At 42.9% G+C, this 22,520-nt stretch overlaps 2 protein-coding genes across 3 annotated transcripts; one reads left to right on the forward strand and one right to left on the reverse strand.

Moving 5' to 3' along the window:
- Window positions 1-90: 90 nt before the first annotated feature.
- Window positions 91-16,792, forward strand: GLA (galactosidase alpha). 2 transcript variants are annotated; one of them, XM_081565686.1, is made up of 8 exons: window positions 91-408; window positions 5,324-5,498; window positions 6,534-6,711; window positions 7,270-7,361; window positions 8,782-8,943; window positions 9,159-9,356; window positions 9,708-9,995; window positions 13,679-16,792. In XM_081565686.1, the coding sequence occupies exons 1-8, from the start codon at window positions 200-202 to the stop codon at window positions 13,733-13,735; spliced, it is 1,359 nt and encodes a 452-aa protein (XP_081421812.1). In that variant the 5' UTR covers window positions 91-199; the 3' UTR covers window positions 13,736-16,792. The 2 variants fall into 2 exon arrangements, with proteins under 2 accessions (XP_081421812.1, XP_081421813.1); XM_081565687.1 differs by lacking the exon at window positions 13,679-16,792 and having other exon boundaries at window positions 9,708-13,046.
- On the reverse strand, window positions 15,538-18,791 carry RPL36A (ribosomal protein L36a). The gene is made up of 5 exons (XM_081565692.1): window positions 18,761-18,791; window positions 18,251-18,356; window positions 17,977-18,044; window positions 16,138-16,260; window positions 15,538-15,608 (listed from the first exon to the last, which is right to left on the reverse strand). The coding sequence occupies exons 1-5, from the start codon at window positions 18,761-18,763 to the stop codon at window positions 15,588-15,590; spliced, it is 321 nt and encodes a 106-aa protein (XP_081421818.1). The 5' UTR covers window positions 18,764-18,791; the 3' UTR covers window positions 15,538-15,587.
- Window positions 18,792-22,520: the final 3,729 nt, after the last annotated feature.

Here is a 22,520-nt window from a genome sequence, read left to right on the forward strand (position 1 = left end):
GGCGCGTCTTCTGTGACTGGTCATTGGTCGGCCTCTGGGGATAACCATCCCAGTTGCCAGAGAAACAGTCACGTCAAGGCTTAATAACTCACCGGTGATTGGTGATGGGGACCAAAGCGGGTTCCGCAGATCGTCTCTGCTTTTTTACCCCCGAAGGTTAAATTTAAAACCCTAGGTGACTCTTGGAAATCTGTGCTGTATGATGATAGCGATAATGAAACCGGTGAGCAGAGTCCTGTGGCTGGGCTGCATGCTGGCCTTTTGCTTCCAGGTCCTGGTTCCCAGCGGGCTCCCTGGGGCTTGGGCCCTGGACAACGGCTTGGCGATGACCCCTACCATGGGCTGGCTGCACTGGGAGCGCTTCATGTGCAACGTGAACTGCCAAGAAGAGCCGGATTCCTGTATCAGGTATCAGAGATATTGGGTACCTTCTTCCCTTCGCCTTTCCATATATTTGTCTGGATGTGTTTGGAAGGATGGAGGGTCTCAGCGAGAAAATTTTGAGCTGGAGGGAGAGCTCCCCCATCGCTGCTGCTTTTTTACCCCCAGCAAACTGCCCTGGATGGGGACTAGCCCTGAATTTTCTCTGTGACCCCTGGATGGGGACTAGCTCTATATTTTCTCCATGTGACCCCTTGGGGTGGGAGTCTGGCCAGCGACCTCTGCTTCTCCACGTCTTTCTGCTTGTTCAACCACCTAAGGTCTTTCTCCATTTACCATCCAATTCGTTCAGACCCTTATTGAGAGCTACTGCTCTGTCTCTGCGGGGTACTAGCACTGAGAACAATTGTGGTGAGTAGGAGAGACAGGACTAAGACGCGTGTCACTTCTTCTCCTTTTGGGGTCACGGGTTCCTTGGCAGAGAGACCATAGTGTCTCCTAGATCTCCCCACCCTATAGCCCTTGGGTATGGCGTCTGGTTGGAAGGTTATGCAGAGGATCGTTAGTGGATAAGACAAGTATTGATCCTATGAGACCTACATATCCTTTGTCTGCAGATTGGGAAAGCAACTCTTACCTCAGGGAACCAACTCTGGTGATCTGCAAAACAGTTCTTAGCTCACACAGGTTGACTTTCGACTAGATAACCCATTTGAAGGACAAAGCGCAGTGCAATAACAGACCCCCTCAATTAGGCATGACTCCCCCTGGTGGCTCAGACGGTAAAGCGTCTGCCTGTAGTGTGGAGACCCGGGTTTGATCCCTGGGTTGGGAAGATCCCCTGGAAAAGGAAATGGCAACCCACTCCAGTACTCTTGCCTGGAAAATTCCATGGACTGAGGAGCCTGGTAGGCTACAGAGTCGGACACGGCTGAGCGACTTCACTTCAGTTAGGCATAGGGAAGGAATGTTCTTACCCCATGCTCGTGCTCAGTCCACGTGTCCGACTCTTTGTGACCCTATGGACTGCAGCCTGCCAGGCTCCTCTGCCCATGGAATTTTCCAGGCAAGAATACTGGAGTGGGGGGCCCTTTTCCTCCTCCAGGGGATCTTCCTGACTCAGGGATGGAACCTGCATCTGTTGCCTCTCCTAATTGGCAGGCGGATTCTTTACCACGGCTTCCTAGGTGGCGCTAGTGATAAAGAACCTGCCTGCCATTGCAAGAGATGAAAGAGACATGGGTTCGATCCCTGGGTCAGGAAGATCCCCTGGAGGAGAAAACGGCAACCCACTCCAGTATTCTTGCCTGGAGAATCGCATGGACAGAGGAGCTTGTCGGGCTCCAGTCCATAGGGTCACAAAGAGTCGGACACGACTGAGTGAGCACACAGGCAAGGAATGTTCTTAGCCTGGAATCTATGGGGAAATTAATGCAAATCTGCAAATATGAGTATATGTGTTTTTCTGGAGAGAGGATCTTGAGTTTTGTTCAGATTCTCAAATAGATCTCTATCTAGAAAAGGTTGAGAGTCACTGATAGATATTGTTTAAAAACATAATAAAGACACCCTTGGTGCAGAGGCCTCTATATAAGCAGTGGTCATGGTACATCCCAGTGGCCATAAGTTATTCCTTTGAATGTCTTTACAGATGTTGGTCAAACATGACAGAGTTAATTGGCTTTCTAAATTTCAGACTAAATCCATCGTGACCCTGGAGTAAAGTATGGCCATCCCATATTTCTTTCTGTCTTTTCCTTTTTTTCCTAAGTGGTGGTTGTCTTATTTTTGTATCTGATTATGAAATTAATGCATGATCATAGCAAAAAATGTGGATAGTAAAGAAGAGTATAAAGAAAATAAAGATTCCCCTCATTTCACCACCCAGAAATAATAATGGTTAAACTGTTAATATGTGACCTTTCCATTTTTTTTTCTATGTAAATAAAAACAGGAATTTCTTTTTAAAGTGATTTTCAATAAAAATGAGATCACATTTATGTCGCGAGCAGTTAACAAGACTCTGAAGTCTGCCTGCCTGAGTTCAAATTCTAGCTTATTATTACTTTGCCAGGTGATGTTGGGCAAACTGATGATCCCTTTGTAAATTGAAGAGTGAGTGCCTGGCACAGAATGAGAGTTTCATAAGTGCAGATTGTGTGTATATGCCATACTTTACTTAAACAATCTCCTGTTCATAACTATTCACACTCTTCAATTTTTCATTATAATGAACAAAGCTTGCTAATAACCACACTTGTACATCATCGGATATTTTTTCTTAGAAGTCTAAATCCTGGGTCCAAGGGTATGCTCATTTTGTTTCATATCAAACTGTTCTCCCCCAAAAGTTTTACAAATGCACCTTCCCAACAACCATGTGGGCTTCTGTGGTGGCTCAGAAGGTAAACAATCTGCCTGCAATACAGAAGACCTAGGTTTCAATCCTTGGGTCAGGAAGATCCCCTGGAGAAGAGAATGACTACCCACTCCAGTATTCTTGCCTGGAGAATTCCATGGGCAGAGGAACCTGGTGGGCTACAGTGCATGGGGTTACAAAGAAGCAGACAGGACTGAGTGACTCACACTTTCACTTTCAACAATAGTGTATGAGTTCCTGTTTTCCCCCACAGTCTGGCCAACACTGCATTTTTGTTATTCTTCTGAAATTTGCCAATCTGGTAGGTGTTTTTATATTCATTTATTTGATTACTGATAAAGTTCAACATCTTTTTATAAGTTAAATTGGCTGTTTGTTTGCATGATTTCTTTTCTGCACTGCTTGTTTGTTCCGTATTTTTCAATTGGAGTGTTTGGGGTTATTTTGTCTACTTTTTGGTTTTTGTTTGGTTTTGGTCTACCATAAATTGTTAATTCAGTGGTTCTTTTTTTTTTTTTTGGACCATTTCACACAGCTTGTGGGATCTTAGTTCCCCAACCAGAGATCCAACCTAGGCCCGTGGCTGTGAAAGCTCAGAGCCCTAAGGACTGGACCACTAAGGAATTCCCAAAACAGTGGTTCTTGCTATATGTTGGTTTTGATATTTATGTATCAAACACCAGGTTTTTCCTTTATGATTTCTGGCTCTGGCATCATGCAAAGAAAGTTCTTTCCTATCTGAATATAAAATAGAATATAAAATTTATATTTTCTACTAGTATTTTTATGGGTTTTTTAAGTATTTAAATCTTTAATCCAGCTGGACTTTGTTCTCCTATAAGCAATATTATATTTAATGTATACTCAATTTCATGATATCAAATGGCTTGAAGGATCTCTTTTCTGAACTTCCTCTTTGATTCTATTTATCTGTGTATTCTAATGCTAATAGTATAGCACCAGCTTCATTTATCTTTTGTAGATTATTCATGTATATAACTTTTCAGGTGAAGTTTTTGAGTCATGTTGCAAACTTCCTTAAAAAGTCCTTTGGGGATTAGTTAAAGGTTTTATTAAATCTCTAGAAGTGTACAGCGAGAGTTTGCTTTTTTTTAAATATTGAGTTTTCCTATTCAAGAACAAAATAATGTCTCTCCATTTATTCTCATAAATTGGAACATCATCAGTCAGTCCGTCAGTTCAGTCGCTCAGTCGTGTCCGACTCTTTGCGACCCCATGGACTGCAGCATGCGAGGCCTCCCTGTCCATCACCAACTGCTGAAGTTTACTCAAACTCATGTCCATTGAGTGGGTGATGCCATCCAACCATCTCATCCTCTGTCAGCCCCTTCTCCTCCTGCCTTCAATCTTTCCCAGCATCAGAGTCTTTTCCAATGAGGCTCTGGTTCCTCTGCCTTTTCTAAATCCAGCTTGAACATCTGGAAGTTCATGGTTCATATACTGTTGAAGCCTGGCTTGGAGGATTTTGAGCATTATTTTCCTGGTGTGTGAGATGAGTGCAACTGTGCTGTAGTTTGAACATTCTTTGGCATCGCCTTTCTTTGGGATTGGAATGAAAAGTGACCTTTTCCAGTCCTGTGGCCACTGCTGAGTTTTCCAAATTTGCTGGCATATTGAGTGTAGCACTTTCACAGCATCATCTTTTAGGATTTGAAATAGCTCAACTGGAATTCCATCACCTCGACTAGCTTTGTTTGTAGTGATACTTTCTAAGGTCCCCTTGACTTCACATTCCAGGATGTCTGGCTCTAGGTGAGTGATCACAGCATCATGATTATCTGGGTCGTGAAGATCTTTTTTGTATAGTTCTTCTGTGTATTCCTGCCACCTCTTAATATCTTCTGCTTCTGTTAGGTCCATACCATTTCTGTCGTTTATTGAGCCCATCTTTGCATGAAATGTTCCCTTTGTATCTCTAATTTTCTTGAAGAGATCCCTAGTCTTTCCCATTCTGTTGTTTTCCTCTATTTCTTTGCATTGATCACTGAGGAAGGCTTTCATATCTCTCCTTGCTATTCTTTGGAACTCTGCATTCAAATGGGTATATCTTTCCTTTTCTCCTTTGCCTTTTGCTTCTCTTCTTTTCTCAGCTATTTGTAAACATCATAGTTTATTCAAATGAGCCCTGCACATAATTTTAAAATTACCTCTGGGTATTTTAGGTTTTGTCTGTTGCTTTTCTGGTTGCTCTTGTGAATGGTGTCTTTTTCTCTGAATAGGTTATTGTTGATATCTAAAGAAGCTACTGATTATGTTAACAACTTTGTAGTTTTACTTTACTGAACTGTCTTCTTAGTTCTAATAGCCTTTTCAGTTTCATGTATTTCTCATTCCTCTTTTAATCGTTTGGGGTTCTTAGGGGTAGAAGGGGGAGGAGTGAGAAGAAAAAGGGCCAGACCATTTTACCCTCATTGGTTGTAATTACTACCAAATTATTACTGGGTTGAAAAATAAATTGCAAAACCTCGAGATGCCTAATAAATCGGAGTACCCAAGCATTTTTCTAATGAATTGTAATGATTCTTGGAATTTGTCTTTCAGTGAGAAGCTGTTCCTGCAGATAGCTGAGATCATGGCCTCAGATGGCTGGAAGGATGTAGGTTATGAGTACATCTGCATTGATGACTGTTGGATGGCTCCCAAAAGAGATTCAAAAGGCAGACTTCAGGCAGACCCTAAACGCTTTCCTGGTGGGATCCGCCGCCTAGCTAATTATGTGAGTGTATGGGTAATTTTCATTCAGCTGTCTATAACCACATCTGTACATAATCTTGCTCAAAACACTTGGAAAGTAAAATAGCTGTTACTATCCAAACAATGAATTGTAAGGCTTATTGGGTGGAATTTTCATCCCATCAGCAGATCTGTGTTTCACAATAGTTCTTGAGGCCCATCTTGGAGAAGTTCTCTTTTTGCTGAAACCACTGAATTCTCTAGGAGAAAAAAGGAACTTGGTTCTTGACGTGTGTGCATATATTTCCATATAAATTTTGAGCAGCTATCACAATTGTACTATAGACTACAACTTTAGAAGATAGAAGGAATGTGTTCTGGAGATTGTTAAAGAGTAATGGAGCCGGACACTAGTTAAAGGCAATGAAGACAGATACTGAGTACAATTCAGTACTGTTCTAATAGGGGAAAGAGCCAAGTTCAATCCAAAATACACCAAAGATGAGTGGAGTTTTAAATAGCCAGATTGTGGGGGTTGGTGGATGAACACTTACTAAGAGGAGATATCAGGAGGAGGGGAAGCAAGCCAAGGACTTAGACATCAAGGGTGGGGCATAAGGATTTTGATGAGATATTAAAAGGTGGAGGGGGGAGGGTGACTTTGCAGGATTCTTACTAAAACTAAACAGGGAAAGCTAAGGTAGAGGCCTACTTGAGAGGGGGTTCAGAGGTGCCTAAGGTTCAGTCAAGGAAAGAGTTTTTGTCCAGATAAATCTATCATTGCCCTGAAAATGTAACTTTTAAGATGCTGTCAAAGGAAGATCAGAGCAACTGACAGCTTTCACATGAGTTCTATGCTATTGTTACATGTAGAGTTTGAACTCAGCAGAGCTGGAGACTTTGCTCTTTATCTCCTGACATACTCATTTGGATAACTTTATGGGCTGGGGGGCAGGGGAAAGCCCCCCCGGTGTGAAGTGTACTGGTGAAGTGTGCTGGTCTCTGCCTCCAGCCTGAAGTGGTTCTCTCTATTTCATGATGGCTCTTCTAGCAAGGTGACTCTTTTCTCTCATTTCAGGTTCATAGCAAAGGACTGAAGCTAGGGATTTATGCAGATGTTGGAAATAAAACCTGCGCAGGCTTCCCTGGAAGTTTTGGATACTATGACATTGATGCCCAGACCTTCGCTGACTGGGGAGTAGATCTGCTAAAATTTGACGGTTGTTACTGTGACAGTATACAACATTTGGCAGAGGGTATGTTTCATCCACAAGATTTAGCCAAGAGCAAAAGGCAGAACTTTGAGGACAAGGTAGCTAAGCATCCAAAGAACTAATCCTCACTTTGGAAATATCCAGTCACAATACTGGAAATAATGATTCTCTGTGTGCCAGAACTCCTGCCTCTTCTTTCAGTTTGTCCATGCATTTATTCATTCATGCATGTAAAAGCCACGTGTGCCTAACCACAGCTAATGCCATGAACTTTTCATGTAAGAGAGCTCTGAGTTGACTCCAGATAATTGTTAGCTCTCTGTCCATTACTGGGAAAAGAATCCCAGATGTCAAACAGTCACAGAGAGAAGAGCATCTTCCTTCCTGCCCTTCCTCAATATAGGCACCATCCCGCACTCTTTCCTCATAATAATCCCAGCAGTCTGGGGGGCACTACACACAGTGTAAGCACAGAACAGTCACCTCTCTGTGCTGCTGATTTAAAATAGAAACATGGCCTTTCCTGGCAGCTTCTTTTAAAAATATACAGCCCCAGCTGGAAATGCCTTTCTTTATTTTACACATTGTTTTCTCATACAGGTTATAAGCAAATGTCCTTGGCCCTGAACAGGACTGGCAGAAGCATTGTGTACTCCTGTGAGTGGCCCCTTTATATGTGGCCCATTTTTAAGGTGAGCTAGTGAGCCTAGAATCCAATAGAGCCTTGCTGATAGATTTTCAGAACTCAAGAGCAAAGGAGATGAAGGTCCCTGTCAAAGTCCAGCCTTACTTAACAGTCTCATCCTGCCATCTCTCCCAGAATCCACCCACTTCTCACCATCCCCACTGCTGTAATTGGAGACTAAGCCACCATCAACTGGGAAGCCAGTCATCTTTGATTCTTCCTTTTTGTCTCATGGTTCACAACCTATCTGCAGCAATCCTTTTAGTACTGCCTACAAAATATATCCTGAATCAGCCCACTTCATTATCATGTTAACCTATTCAATTTCCTTCTATGAGCTTAACACTATATGGGATTATTTGTTGATTACCTATTGTCTGTCTCCTCCGTTAAAATGTAAGCTCCAGGAGGGCAGGGACCTTTTCTGACTTTATCACTGTATCCCTGCCTTATGGTAAGTGTTGAATAATTCCTTATAGAATGAATCCTTGTTATCTCCTTCTAATCTCTGCAAAATTCTCTAACCTCTTCTCAACATCTTAAACCTCAGATAGCCCAGCTGCCTATCTACAAACTTTTATTTCTAATTAAACATAACAAATTATATGCCTGGAATTCAAAATGCCTTATCATCTGCTGGCTGAGTCCTGTGTAATTTGGAACTTTTACTTATTAAGATCATTTTAGTTATTTTTTAATTGAAGTATAGTTGATTTATAGTATCATATTAGGAAATCACTGTATTTGCTTCTGATTATAAAAGTAATGCATGTGCATTTTGGAAAAGTTTGATCGTGAATTATAGAAAAAATTAAAATCCTCCATAATCCCAATAACAGTAGTCCCCCCCATCCCACAGTTTTGCTTTCCACAGCTTCGGTCACCAAAGGTCAACCACAGTCTAAAATATTAAATGGAAAATTCCAGAAATAATTCATAAGCTTTAAATTGCACACGTTCTGAGTGTCGTGATAAAATCTTACGCCATCTTACTCTATCCCGCCTGGGACATGAATCATCCTTTTTGTCCAGCATATGCATGCTGTGTACGCCACCCATTGGTACCTGTATAGGAAAAAAAGTAGTACATATAATAGAGTTTGGTACTATCTGTGGTTACAGGCATCCACTCGGAGTCTTAGAATGCATCCCCCACACATAAGGGGGACTGCTGCACCTAGTTACTGTTTGCTAAATTTCCAGCAAAAAACAGTGTTAGAACCATTTTAAGTTATATAGCCTACTTCTGAAGCAAACGTCTTACAATGAAATTCCATTATGTTAATGATAAGGATTTAGCTCTCCTCATAGAGACCTTTAATCTGTAAACTAAGGAGGCTACAAGTGCCTTTTTAAAAACATAATTGTTTTCCTATTGCAAGAATATTAGCAGAAAGTAAACAGAAGAGTTCTCTCTGTTTTCACAGCCCAATTACACAGAAATCCGAGAGTACTGCAATCACTGGAGAAATTTTGCTGACATTTATGATTCTTGGCAAAGTATAAGGAATACCTTGGACTGGACATCTTCTAACCAGAAGATAATTGTTCCTGTTGCAGGACCAGGAGGTTGGAATGACCCAGATATGGTAAGAACCTGAGCCCTCTGGTTCAAGCCCCTGAAGTGGACCTGTTTTCTTCCTACTTGACACCCAGGATAAATCAGAAGGGAGAAGTTCCTGGGAGGAGGCTTTATGTGAGAGTACTCAGAGCAGGATGCCCTGGAAGGTGACTTATCTCTTTGTCTAGGTAACTTTAAGAATGTTTTATCTCCCTTGAATTCTTACTTCATTCTTTGTCCCAGTTGGTGATTGGTAACTTTGGCCTCAGCCGGGATCAGCAAATAACTCAGATGGCCCTCTGGGCTATCATGGCAGCTCCGCTACTCATGTCCAATGATCTCCGACACATCAGCCCTGAAGCCAAAGCCCTTCTTCAGGATAAGGATGTAATTGCCATCAATCAGGACCGCTTGGGCAAGCAGGGGTACCGGCTTAGAAAGGTATAGTAAATAATGTTCTGTGGGAGAAAATGGGAATTGGCCAGGAACATGTTCTCCTGCCTTCTCGTTTACAATTTATCCAAATGTTTATTTGGGGTGTGTATTTTAAGATGGTTTAATACTCAAGTACCAAGTTTGTCTTGGGCTGAAATCTGTTACTTTGTGGAGGATGTCCACTGATCTTTTAAGAATGCATTTTTTAATCTTGATATCATAATCAGTAATGAGGCTCCTTTGTGCTACTTTTCTCTAGAAGTGCTTGATCATTCTAAGACATAATGCCGTAAATAATATGGCAGCTTATAGCTAGTTACCAAACTATCACACCTCTTTTCCTGGCTTGCTTTTCAGGAGGACAGCTTTGAGGTGTGGGAACGCCCTCTCTCAAACTTAGCATGGGCTGTGGCTATAGTAAACCTGAAGGAGATTGGTGGACCTCGTGCTTACACCATCTCTGTTACTTCCTTGGGTCGAGGACTGGCCTGTAATCCTGACTGCCTGATCACAGAGCTCCTGCCTGAGAAGAGGAAGCTTGGGTTTTATGAATGGACTTCAACTTTAAAAACTCAAATAAATCCCACAGGCACTGTTTTGCTTAGGCTAGAAAGGGCAAGCTCAGTTCAGTTCAGTTACTCAGTTGTGTCTGACTCTCTGTGATCCCATGGACTGCAGCACGCCAGGCTTCCCTGTCCATCACCAACTCCAGGGGCTTACTCAAACTCATGTGCATTGAGTGGGTGATGCCATCCAATCATCTCATCTTCTGTCGTCCCCTTCTCCTCTCGCCTTCAATCCTTCCCAGCATCAGGGTCTTTTCCAATGAGTCAGTTCTTTGCATCAGGTAGCCAAAGTATTGGAGCTTCAGCTTCAGCAGTAGTCCTTCCAATGAATATTCAGGACTGATTTCCTTTAAGATGGACTGGTTGGATCTCCTTGCAGTCCAAGGGACTCTCAAGAGTCTTCTCCAACACCACAGTTCAAAAGCATCAATTCTTCGGTGCTCAGCTTCCTTTATAGTCCAACTCTCACATCCATACATGACTGCTGGAAAAACCATAGCTTTGACTAGCCTTCGTTGGCAAAGTAACGTCTCTGCTTTTTAATATGCTGTCCAGGTTGGTCATAGCTTTTCTTCCAAGGAACAAGCGTCTTTTAATTTCATGGCTGCAGTCACCATCTGCAGTGATTTTGGAGGCCCCAAAAATAAAGTCTGTCACTGTTTCCATTGTTTCCCCATCTATTTGCCATGAAGTGATGGAACCAGATGCCATGATCTTAGTTTTCTGAATGTTGAGCTTTAAGCCAACTTTTTCACTCTCCTCTTTCACTTTCATCAAGAGGCTCTTTAGTTTTTCTTTGCTTTCTGCCATACGGGTGGTGTTATCTGCATATCTGAGGTTGTTGATATTTCTCCCAGCAATCTCGATTCCAGCTTGTGCTTCATCCAGCCCAGCATTTCTCATGATATACTCTACATATAAGTTAAATAAGCAGGGTGACAACATACAGCCTTGACGTACTCCTTTCCTGATTTGGAACCAATCTGTTGTTCTATGTCCAGTTCTAACTGTTGCTTCCTGACCTGCATACAGGTTTCTCAAGAGGCAGGTCAGGTGGTCTGGTGTTCCCATCTCTTTCAGAATTTTCCACAGTTTGTGGTGATCCACACAGTCAAAGGCTTTGGCATAGTCAATAAAGCAGAAGTGGAAGTTTTTCTGGAACTCTCTTGCTTTTCCAATGATCCAGCGGATGTTGGGAATTTGATCTCTGGTTCCTCTGCCTTTTCTAAATCCAGCTTGAACATCTGGAAGTTAATAGTTCACATACTGTTGAAGCATGGCTTGGAGGATTTTGAGCATTATTTTCCTGGTGTGTGAGATGAGTGCAACTGTGCTGTAGTTTGAACATTCTTTGGCATTGCCTTTCTTTGGGATTGGAATGAAAACTGGCCTTTTCCAGTCCTGTGGCCACTGCTGAGTTTTCCAAATTTGCTGGCATATTGAGTGTAGCACTTTCACAGCATCATCTTTTAGGATTTGAAATAGCTCAACTGGAATTCCATCACCTCCACTAGCTTTGTTCGTAGTGATGCTTCCTAAGGCCCACTTGACTTCACATTCCAGGATGAGTGGCTCTATGTGAGTGATCACACCATCATGATTATCTGAGTCATGAAGATCTTTTTTGTATAGTTCTTCTGTATATTCTTGCCACATCTTAACATCTTCTACTTCTGTTAGGTCCATACCATTTCTGTCCTTTATCGAGCCCATCTTTGCATGAAATGTTCCCTTGGTATCTCTAATTTTCTTGAAGAGATCCCTAGTCTTTCCCATTCTGTTGTTTTCCTCTATTTCTTTGCATTGATCACTGAGGAAGGCTTTCTTATCTCTCCTTGCTATTCTTTGGAACTCTGCATTCAAATGGGTATATCTTTCCTTTTCTCCTTTGCCTTTAGCTTCTTTTCTTTTCTCAGATATTTGTAAGGCCTCCTCAGACAACCATTTTGCCTTTTTGCATTACTTTTTCTTGGAGATGGTCTTGATCACTGCCTCGTGTACAATGTCACAAACCTCCATCCATAGTTCTTCTGGCACTCTATCAGATATAATCCCTTGAATCTATTTGTCACTTCCACTGTATAATTGTAAAATATTTGATTTAGGTCATACCTGAATGGTCTAGTGGTTTTCCCTACTTTCTTCAACTTAAGTCTAAATTTGTCAACAAGGTATTCATGATCTGAGCCAGTCAGCTCCCAGTCTTGTTTTTGCTGACTGTATAGAGCCTCTCCATCTTTGGCTGCAAAGAATATAATCAATCTGATTTCTGTATTGACCATCTGGTGATGTCCATGTGTAGAGTCTTCTCTTGTGTTGTTGGAAGAGGGTGTTTGTTATGACCAGTGCATTCTCTTGGCAAAACTCTGTTAGCCTTTGCCCTGCTTCATTCTGTACTCCAAGGCCAAACTTGCTTGTTACTCCAGGTATCTCTTGACTTCCTACTTTTGCATTCCAGTCCCCTATAATGAAAAGGACATCTTTTTGGGGTGTTAATTCTAGAAGGTCTTGTAGGTCTTCATAGAACCATTCAACTTCAGCCTCTTCAGCATTATTGGTTGGGGCATAGACTAGGATTACCGTGAGATTGAATGGTTTGCCTTGGAAACGAACAGAGGTCATTCTGTCATTTTTGAGATTGCAAGCTAGACTGCATTAAAAAGCTTCCTTTACAAGTGACTACCCCGCTTTTTTCCATCTTCAGCTGTTCTTATTTCCTTGAGTAAGATTTTCCACACTTGAGCTATCTGAAAACATTTTGGGGAAAAGCCTTTGAACCAGATATGAATAGCTGAGAAAGAATAGCTTAGTAATATTAGTAAGTAAAATAATAATTTACAGACATACCTCATTTCATTGCATTTAACAAATACTGTGGAGGTTTGGGGGGTTTTGTTTTTTCAGAAATTGAAGGTTTTTGGCAACCCTGCATCTGTCACAAGTCTATCGACCCTGTTTTTCTAATGGCATTTACTCACTTCATGTCTGTGTCACATTTTGGTAATTCCCACAATATTTCAACCTTTTTCATTATTATTGTATTTATCATGGTGATTGTCATTTACTACAGCAAAAAATATTGACTCATGAAGACTTAGATGATGGTTAGCAATAAAGTATTTTTAATGTGTCCATTGTTTTAGACATAATGCTATTGCTAATATTTAATAAATTACAGTATAAACATTAAGTTTTATATGCACTGGAAAACCAAAAAACTGGTGACTACCTTTTTATCTGTTGCCTGTATCAGAACTACAGACCAGGCACTATTCTAGATGCTCAAGGTGTACTGACCTCACAACCCTGATGCAGGTACTTAGTCACTGTAAATTACAGCCAGGATTTTAAACCAAGGCTGGTGGCTCAACTGGTAAAGAATCCGCCCACAATGCGGGGAGACCCCAGTTCAATTCCTGGGTCGGTAGATCCCCTGGAGAAGGGAACAGCTCCCCACTCCAGTATTCTGGCCTGGAGAATTCCATGGACTGTATAGTCCATGGAGTCCCAAAGAGTTGGACACAACTGAGCGACCTTCACTTTTTAACCCTTACACTGCTACATACTTGGATGGCACTAATTCTTAGCCTAAAGGCCAGTACTTTGGCCACCTGATGCAAAGAGCCAGCTCACTGGAAAATACCCTGATGCTGAGAAAGACCAAAGGCAGGAGAAGGGGGCGACAGAGGATGAGATGGTAGGAGGGCATCACCGACTCGGTGGACATGAGTTTGAGCAAACTCTGGGAATAGTGAAGGGCAGGGAAACCTGGCATGCTGCAGTCCATGGGGTCGCAGAGTCAGACAACTGAGGGATTGAAATGAACTGAAAGGGAATATAAAAAGAAAACTACTCTCTCAGTTGAAGGGAAAAAAAAACCCTAGCAGGAATACCCTTCATAAATGGACGATTTAGAGGCAACCCATGCATATGTGCTCATTTGCTTCAGTTGTGTCCTACTCTTTGCAACCCTGTGGATTGTACCCCACCAGGCTCCTCTGTCCATGGGCTTCTCCAGGCAAGAATACTGGAATGGGTTGCTATGCCCTCCTCCAGGGGATCTTCCCATCCCAGGGATCGAACCAGCGTCTAGTACATCTCCTGCAAACGCGAGTTCTTTACTACTCACTATGCCACCTGGGAGGCAATCCAACAGACCACATTACTGAATTTTTATGGAAGAATCTTGTCAGGAAACACCCCTACACACACACTTAACTTTCTAAATCTAGAAACAGTTGTTTTTTATAATGTAGGTCCAACAAATGCAAATGGCTTTCTTTCACCAATAGTTGGTACATCATGACCTAAAATACCAAACTTCTGGACAGAAGACCCCCTCTGCTTTCAGATGAATTGCCTTATCTTGAGGTCCCACGGCGAGGCAATGAACTTCAGATTGGGGTATGGAGGAATGAGTCACTGGAGGATTTCCAACCTTCCTTTTCCTCTAATTGGTTTACCTGAGGATCAACCTGCAGCTAATGCTTCAGGCCTGCTCCTTCTCCACTTCCTCTTTTACTATCACCCTTTTCCCACATTTGCAAAAAAGCTATTCAGCTCACCCATCATGAATGCAGGACAGTACAAAAGGCCCACTCAAAATACAACGTGCATGTTGTAACAATTCCTTGGCCTGTCAGGTGATGACCAGCTTTTTTTCAATAACTAAACTAAAATTGTCAGTTGATAAAATTGGAATAGAATTCACAAATCCAGACTTAACTCATCCACAGAAACTAACTTGGAAGGAAACACCTCCATTTCCAGTTACCAGAATGTATAGCTTATTTGCTTCACCTCCAGTTTTGCTGCACAAGAATGAAGAGTACAATAGCATACAGAGGATCCCAGTGTTGGGCATTTTACACAGTGAATACGTTCCCCCATAGATTCCACTGGGGAGTTTAATTCAATAGAAATTCTATCCTTTGCAATTATTTCAATATGATTAAAATAACTTTTTTATCTACTTTAAAATTTAAGGACGTTTAGGGGGAATGAGAGTAAATCTAATGACACATATTAAGGGCTTCCCCAGTGGTGCAGTGATCAAGAATCCACCTGCCAAGCAGGAGACTGGGATTCAATCCCTGGGTTGGAAAGATTCCCTGAGGAAGGAAACAGCAACCCACTCGTTTTCTTGCCTGGAGAATCCCATGGACAGAGACAGGAGCCTGGCAGGCTGCAGTCCATGGGGTCACAAATGAGTCGGATGTGACTGAACAATACTATGCCTAGAGAACTGGGTTGAAATTCCTCAACTTTAGTTGACTTAAATTCTTGTGACTTTAGTAGTAACCATTATGTGCGACAAATTATGTCACTCCTGGTGAACCCCATATTCAATGTGGACATAATTGTTACTAATCTTGTCCTATTAGCAAAGTTTCAGGTCTCTACTTATGTTCCATGATAACCAGTAACAGCCATAAAAAACTAACAATAAATCCCAAGTGCTGAAAGTACCAAACCCATCACAGCATCTGATGTGAGTTCAACCAGTCAGATTCAATTCCTAATGAGTCAAGAATCCAAAACCATCAAGCATAAATTTCCCGAGGATTTTATTGATGGTATTTTAATTTCCCTTCCAAAAAAAAAACAAAACTGAAACTAAATGAAGTAAATGATCTCAAATTTTTATTGTCTTCATAATAAAATATGAAGCTCAAAACTGGATCACTTGGCCCTGTAATAGAACAGGAAAAAAAAAGTGAGTTTTTATATTTTGCAAAGAATCTTTATTCCATCAAGAATAGTGTCTATTCCTAAAGGGATCACTATCCCTCATTAAAAACCAGTCTTTTCATTTTCCCCTTCTAACTCATGTCAAAACTCCAAAATCTGTGGATCTTAAGTTATATTGAGAGGACTGACTGCCCCTGATCTTAATGCCACAAAAAGTGAGTAGGCAGGAATCTTCACCTCTCAACATTACAACACCTCTCAACATCTTCCCTGGTGGCTCAGACGGTAAAGCGTCTGCCTACAACGCGGGAGACCCAGGTTCAATCCCTGAGTTAGGAAGATCTCCTGGAGGAGGAAATGGCAACCTACTCCAGTATTCTTGCCTGGAAGAGTCCATGGATGGAGGAGCCTGCTAGGCTACAGTCCATGGGGTCTCAAAGAGTCAGACACGACTGAGCGACTTCACTTTTTCTTTCAACATTACAAAGCCATATAGAAAAGATTGTACCTTTCACCCCATAGTTACATACCTTTCTCTTCTTATCGCCTCCCAGCTCAAAATGCTTGCATCTCTTAATAGCCAGCATTCTCTTCGATCTGCAGTTGGGCTCAACACATTCAAGCCTCAGTACAATCTTCTTTGTAGTTTTAGCCTGGAAAAATAAGTCAAAGCCTTCATAAATCACTGCAGAAAATCCTTCAAAAATATGACTGTGCCAGGTCAAGTACTACTTAAAGCAAAGCTCTGCAAATTTTAAGAGTTGTGACAATTTGTCTTTAGCTATAGGGAGAAAACAGAATTGTGAAAATAACTGGATGTTTTGGTAACCCAAGGACGGAAGAGCAGATAAAGCCAAGGAGGGTCTTGGAATGCAGGAACAGAAAAACCAGACCCTTATCATCCTTCCCTCCATGTTGTAACTATTAATGGATTTCAGGTTCTCCTGCGTACTATAAGCTATCTCCCTTCCTACCCCATAGGGAAAAGGTATTTGCCTTACTCTTCCCCCCACCCAGTATACATGCCTCATCCAATCAGCAAATGACCCACAAGACCCCTATCCCACTCCTTGTACACTGAGTATAAAAGTGGACTAAGGACCCCTGTTCAATGCTGGTTCTCCCTTGAGCTAGCCCGCTGTTCTAACAGTGTCTCCCATTCTAATAAACTTTATTTCCCTCTCATTCTGTCTTGTCTTGATATTCTTTTCCAACCCACACCCAGACCACAACAGAAGTAAGAAAAAATGGTGGCATTATCTACTTGAAATCAAGTTCCCCATTCATATCAAACATCATAGAGAGTTTCTTATCAAATAGGCCCTCATCACACCAGTTGGCCTTTTAGCAGTTAAGTATTCTGCACAGGCAAAAATGGGTCAACTGAGTCCATGCAACTATACTTCAAACCCATTAAACAAGGTTAATAAATATTACTTAAATCTACTCTTCAGAGACTACTAACAATTACATCGAGATTTTATGTGATATTATTTAACTCAGAAAGTACACTTCCCACCTTCCCACAAATACTCAACTTTTAAAGTCTGCTCCTTAGTCAGAATTCTGTTGGCTAGTTTGCAGTTCTCAAAAGGGCAAAAACATAGGTACAATGTCTCCATCTCCTAAACTAGCTACCCAAATGTGGAAATGGAAATTACCATCTTGAGATCAAACCATTTACTGTACCTAAATGAACACTGAAATCATTCCTGAATACTTTCCAGAACCAGGCTGAATGAGGAGCTAAGTGCCAAAAGAAATGCTGTTTGTAGGAAGCCTATGTTCCAAGCATTGTGTACTTTAAGGGGTAGACAAATCACCTGGGGTGGAACAGAAACTCAGAAATTCAGACTGAGATCCACAGGTTATTCAGGAAGTCAGTGGCAGATCTAAATGGCTATTTAAAGAACTTTTCAGTTAAGTAACTTTTCAGTTACCTCAGGTAAGTAGCTGACTTCAGGCTTCTGAACAGAACTGAGACACAAAATAAGAGAACGATTCTTACTGCAAGCATGAGGACTCCTTAGGACATGACAACAGATAAGAACAGGGCAAAGGAAAGGATTTACAGTTGTACTCAAACTTCAGTCCTTAGGAAAGCAGGGCTCATCCCTTGATGTTGGCCTCTTCACAAAGAGGAGGACAAAAAATATAAAACAGTGAGGCAGTGCAATACTGTACACTGCAGTCAGACCTGGACTGCACTCCCAGCTACCTCCACTGACTACTAGATGTCTCCACAGGTAACTGAGGTAACTTCACTGAAACTATAAAAACACACAGCTATATTGTAGACGTGTGTGGGCTAAATGCAAAGTCTCTGCCACGGTCAGTGAGAAGCATATCAAACAGTAATCATTACGAACCTTTTTCCGGAAAATCGGCTTAGTCTGCCCACCATAGCCACTCTGCTTCCTGTCATAACGCCGCTTTCCTGGGAGAATGCAAGGTGTTTGTCAGGGCTTATCAAACATAACCAATCAGAACAGACACGTGAAAAAGTCTTCTCATCGATTTTATCTTGGACTTTCCAGCAGAAATGTCAACGCCCAAGGGGGAAAGGGAGGGGAAACTGGGCTCGCGTTTTCTATTACTACACAAATGCTGCATTAAAACCAAATCACGTACAAACCATCTTACCCTGGGCATACAGAGAATCCTTGCCCTTCTTGTACTGTGTCACTTTGTGGGGCTGGTGCTTCCCACACTTCTTACAGAAAGTCCGGCGGGTTTTTGGAACGTTCACCTAGTAAATAAACCGTTCAGAACAGTGTTATCAGACCATCGGCACAAAGCCCAACCCGACCCAAATGAAGCTAAGGCATCCCACGAGGACTCGACTCCTTGCCAACACACAACGCTGACGATAAGGTGGTCTAGCCCCATGTACTTCAAGTATAGCGGCCTCCGCCGAGCCCCAAACTAAAACAAGAACATATCCATTCTGCCGCTGCCTAAGTCTACCCCTTAGATCTCATCACTTCAATTCCTGGCCCCAAAGCCCAGTCCCTTTGGGCTCGACCCCGGCAACACTGGGTTGCTTTGGTACAACAAGTCCACGCAGCAGCCTGGACGCATCCCGAGATGACACCATCAACAGAGAAGGAAAGATTAAACTGGATGTTACCAGACCCCACCCCAAGGTCCTACCATGTTTCGAGAGAGATACCAGCTCAGAAAGAAAGAGGCCCGGCCGGAAACGGAAGTATATAGGAGGTTTCTTGTCGCGCTTCCGCATGGGAGTCGGTGGGAGCAACCATAGAGTCTCAGTCTCTGTGCACACCTCCCTCTGTCGTCTGAGAGGACTCGACTCAGAGCTGCAGGCGCAAGCTTCAAGAAGGGCTCCAGCTGAGGCTGATCCGCTCTCTTCAACTTCCTCTCGCCCCACTCCAGCTTTGCAACTTTTCCTCACTTCCTCACTTTTGGCGGATAGTGCTGCGTAGCAGCGTTAAGTGAAGGAAGCAGTGCTTCCAGACCGTCTGGCTTCTATGTGCCTATCCCCGAGGGAAGCCAGGACCAGAGTGAACTGGGCGAGCCCTCCACCTCCATGTCCGATTCCTGTTCCACTTCAAGGTCACTGGGAACAACATCTTTCAGTGAACTGTCGGTTCACTGAAGGCTTACAGGGAGCCAGTGCTCTAGTTCACCTGTCACATCGCCAGTTGTTGCATTCAACAAATGTTTATTGAATACCTATTCTGTGTTGGGCACTGTTTTAGTGGAGGGCGGACGGGCTCAGTGGCTTCAGGAGTCCGACTCTTTGCGACTCGATGGACTGTAGCCTGCCAGATTCCTCTGTCCATGGGATTCTCCAAGCAAGAATACTGGAGTGGGTTGCCATGCACCACTCCAGGGCGTCTTCCCGACCCAGGGATGGAACAGGCAGTCTCTTATGTCTCCTGCATTGGCAGGTGGGTTCTTTACCACTGAGCCACGTAGGAAGCCCTCATAAATGTATAATTACAGACTAAATACTTTGTAAGAAAGGAACAGTGCTCGGCATTAAACAGCCCCTGTTTGTTTAGGGAGCAAGTTGGCTGCCCTAGGTTCTGCAAAGTGAGGATGAAATTGTTCAGCTCCAACAATGGCAATAACCAGGCCAAAAGATAGAACATATCCAGCAGCTCACTTCTCTGCACACCTGGCAGAAGGCATGTACCAGGTTTCAGGAGAGTCCAGCAGAGAAAGACTGAAGGGTTCTGGGCAATTTAAGTGAATTGTCCCATAAAATTCTCACAGTAATTCTAGGAGGTAGCTGATACTTTTATTCCCATTTTAGAGTAGAGGAAACTGAGGCCATAGGATGTCAATCAATTTGCCCGATGCTGATAGTATTTAGTCTGGAGGAGGAAATGGCAACTCACTCCAGTATTCTTGCCTGGAGAATCCCATTGACAGAGGAGCCTGGCAGGGGTCTCTAACAGTCCACGGGATCTCAAAGAGTTGGACACGACTGAAGCGACTTAGCACATACAATAGTATGTAATAGAACCAGGGTACAAACACAGGTGATCTGACTCCAGAGCTTGGGTTCCTTTACCATAATATAATATGATTGTTGTGGCCTGGTAATTATAATAGCTAACAACTATTGAACACTTATTATATGCCAGGCATTTTCCTAACTACTTCACATACTACCTCTTTTAATCTTAACAACCCAGGTGATATATACCTTTATTAGTATTTAACAGGCAAGAAAACAGGCGTGAGACATTAAAGTTGGTTTAATGGTGTGACATTACCCAGAGTCACACCAGTGGTTATTATATGGAGCTGGAATTCAATCCTGGGTAGTTTCAAGACCACAGCCTTGTACCTCACCATAGCATCACAAGGGGCAGCAGGAGCATCTACAGAGTAGAGAATGATGAAGAGACAGAATTGGCAGGGACCCAGGAGGAGGTGTCGCTAGATTAGAGGCTAAGGAACCTTGACAGCCTGGGGTCTCGTGCTTGCATTGCCCTCCAGGAACGCCCACGAGTCTAGAGCTGACTCTCTGATCAGCTCTATTTTGTTGAGCAGTGTCTGGGAACGAGATCAAACCATTACCATTGCCTGCCACATTTCCCAAAAATTTCTTTGCCCAGCAGCCAGCCTATAGGCTCAGAGCATTTCCTTCTTCTCCTCAGGCTCTTACGCAGTGTTACTGGCCTTCGAGGTGTTTCTAGAGATTTCTGATGTTAGCAACATGGAAATATGAAGACAATGGACATGGCCCCTCTTAGTCTAATGGACCTTAGTTTTTCCTATCACACCTCACGTGGCATAGCTTTGGTTTAGATTCCTTCACCAATCCTGGTCTCTGGTTTGAACACGATCCTGCTCATTGATTTCCGTTAAGACGAGGAACTCAGAATTGAACACAGGACTCCTAGACGTAGCCTGGCCTTGCAGTGTATGTGACTTGTTCACTTTCCTACATCTAGACATTGGCACTATTTGGGTGCACTCCTTTTGTCACCTGGACAAGTGTGTGAGGGGAGTGTGCATGGGCAGAGTGAGGGAAAGTGAGTGTCTGTGACCAACTCTCAGGCAGACCCCTGGAGCAGCTATTCAGAGGTGACCAGTGAAAGGATAGAAATTGTCAATAAAATAGATTGTGCAACACTGGCTGCCCCTTTATCTTGTGTGGATATGAGGATTAACTAGTCAACTAGCCTACAAATACTTTTGAAAAAATGTCTTGTTCCCTTAAAAATTCTGACAGACTTCTAGTGGGATTTATGATCTGTTTCTATATATAGCACCTGTGCTGTGCTGTGCTTAGTCGCTCAGTCATGTCTGACTCTTTGCAACCACATGGACTATAGCCCACCAGGCTCCTCTGTCCATGGGATTCTCCAGGCAAGGATACTGTAGTGGGTTGCCATGACCTCCTCCAGGGGATCTTCCCAATCCAGGGATTGAACCCAGGTCTCCTGCATTGCAGGCAGATTCTTTACCAGCTAAGCTACCAGGGAAGCCCACATATGGCACCTAGGGCAAGTAAATATGGCAGTGGCTGATGTGTCAAGATAGGCAAGCGGATCAGTCACCCAGGGCTCTGTGGCCATCGTGATTTATAGCTAGTACTATCTGCATGTCCTAGGAGACCCCTCCTGGAGAAGATCACTGCTAGAACATGAGCTAGAAGGTGGCTAAGGAAACATTCAGGCTTGAAGCAACACATCTAGTCGTCTTTTACAAGACGAAAGAGAAAGTTGTAAATGAAGAGTTAATCCCTGAGGCTGAACCTAAAATGGAGAAAATCAACATCCACAGAAAATGGGAAGGACACATGTCAGTGTGTGGGCTTACATTCAGACATTTTTATCTGTAGAAAAAAAAATGCTTTCTTAGAAAATGACTCAGCAGGGGGAAGTCTTGTCTCTACCTCTGTCAGGATCTGTACTTTGGGGTCCCTTCATCAACAGTCTCCATCCTTCATTGTCAAGTTTAACTGTGTGGCCTCGAGTCTCTGCCTTAGAGGACATGAGAAGCTAAAGACACCTTCCTTTACCAGTCCCTTTGTTTTGTCTCCACAGATCTGCATTTCTCCTCTTTTCTGGAAGTCTCCGCTCCCTGTGTTGACCGTCCCAAAGGTCCTTTAGCGATGTCATCCCTTTACGTTGGGGGGGTTGGCCTGAGGACGTGTCTGCTCAACCCAGCCCAGTCTAGAGCCTCAGTGGCCCCAGTCAAGTACAGAAGAGTTCTTTCAGAGCAGACTCAACTAGTACTGTCAGAGGTCCCAAGCAAATGAAGGGCGGGGACTGCTGGGGGTGGGTGGGGGGTGGAATAGGACAGCAGCAGGGAACCAGATACCATGCTGCTGAGAAGAAGAAAAAAAAAAGACATTGGTTTAAGTCAGGAAACAAAAAAAGGGAACTGAGTGGCTGTGAAAGGGTGGGGTTTGCTCAGACTGTCCTTC

The sequence above is a fragment of the Giraffa tippelskirchi genome, chromosome X, assembly GCF_054371585.1.
Source record: "Giraffa tippelskirchi isolate mGirTip1 chromosome X, T2T-mGirTip1v1.2.pri, whole genome shotgun sequence".
Classification (NCBI taxonomy): domain Eukaryota; kingdom Metazoa; phylum Chordata; class Mammalia; order Artiodactyla; family Giraffidae; genus Giraffa; species Giraffa tippelskirchi.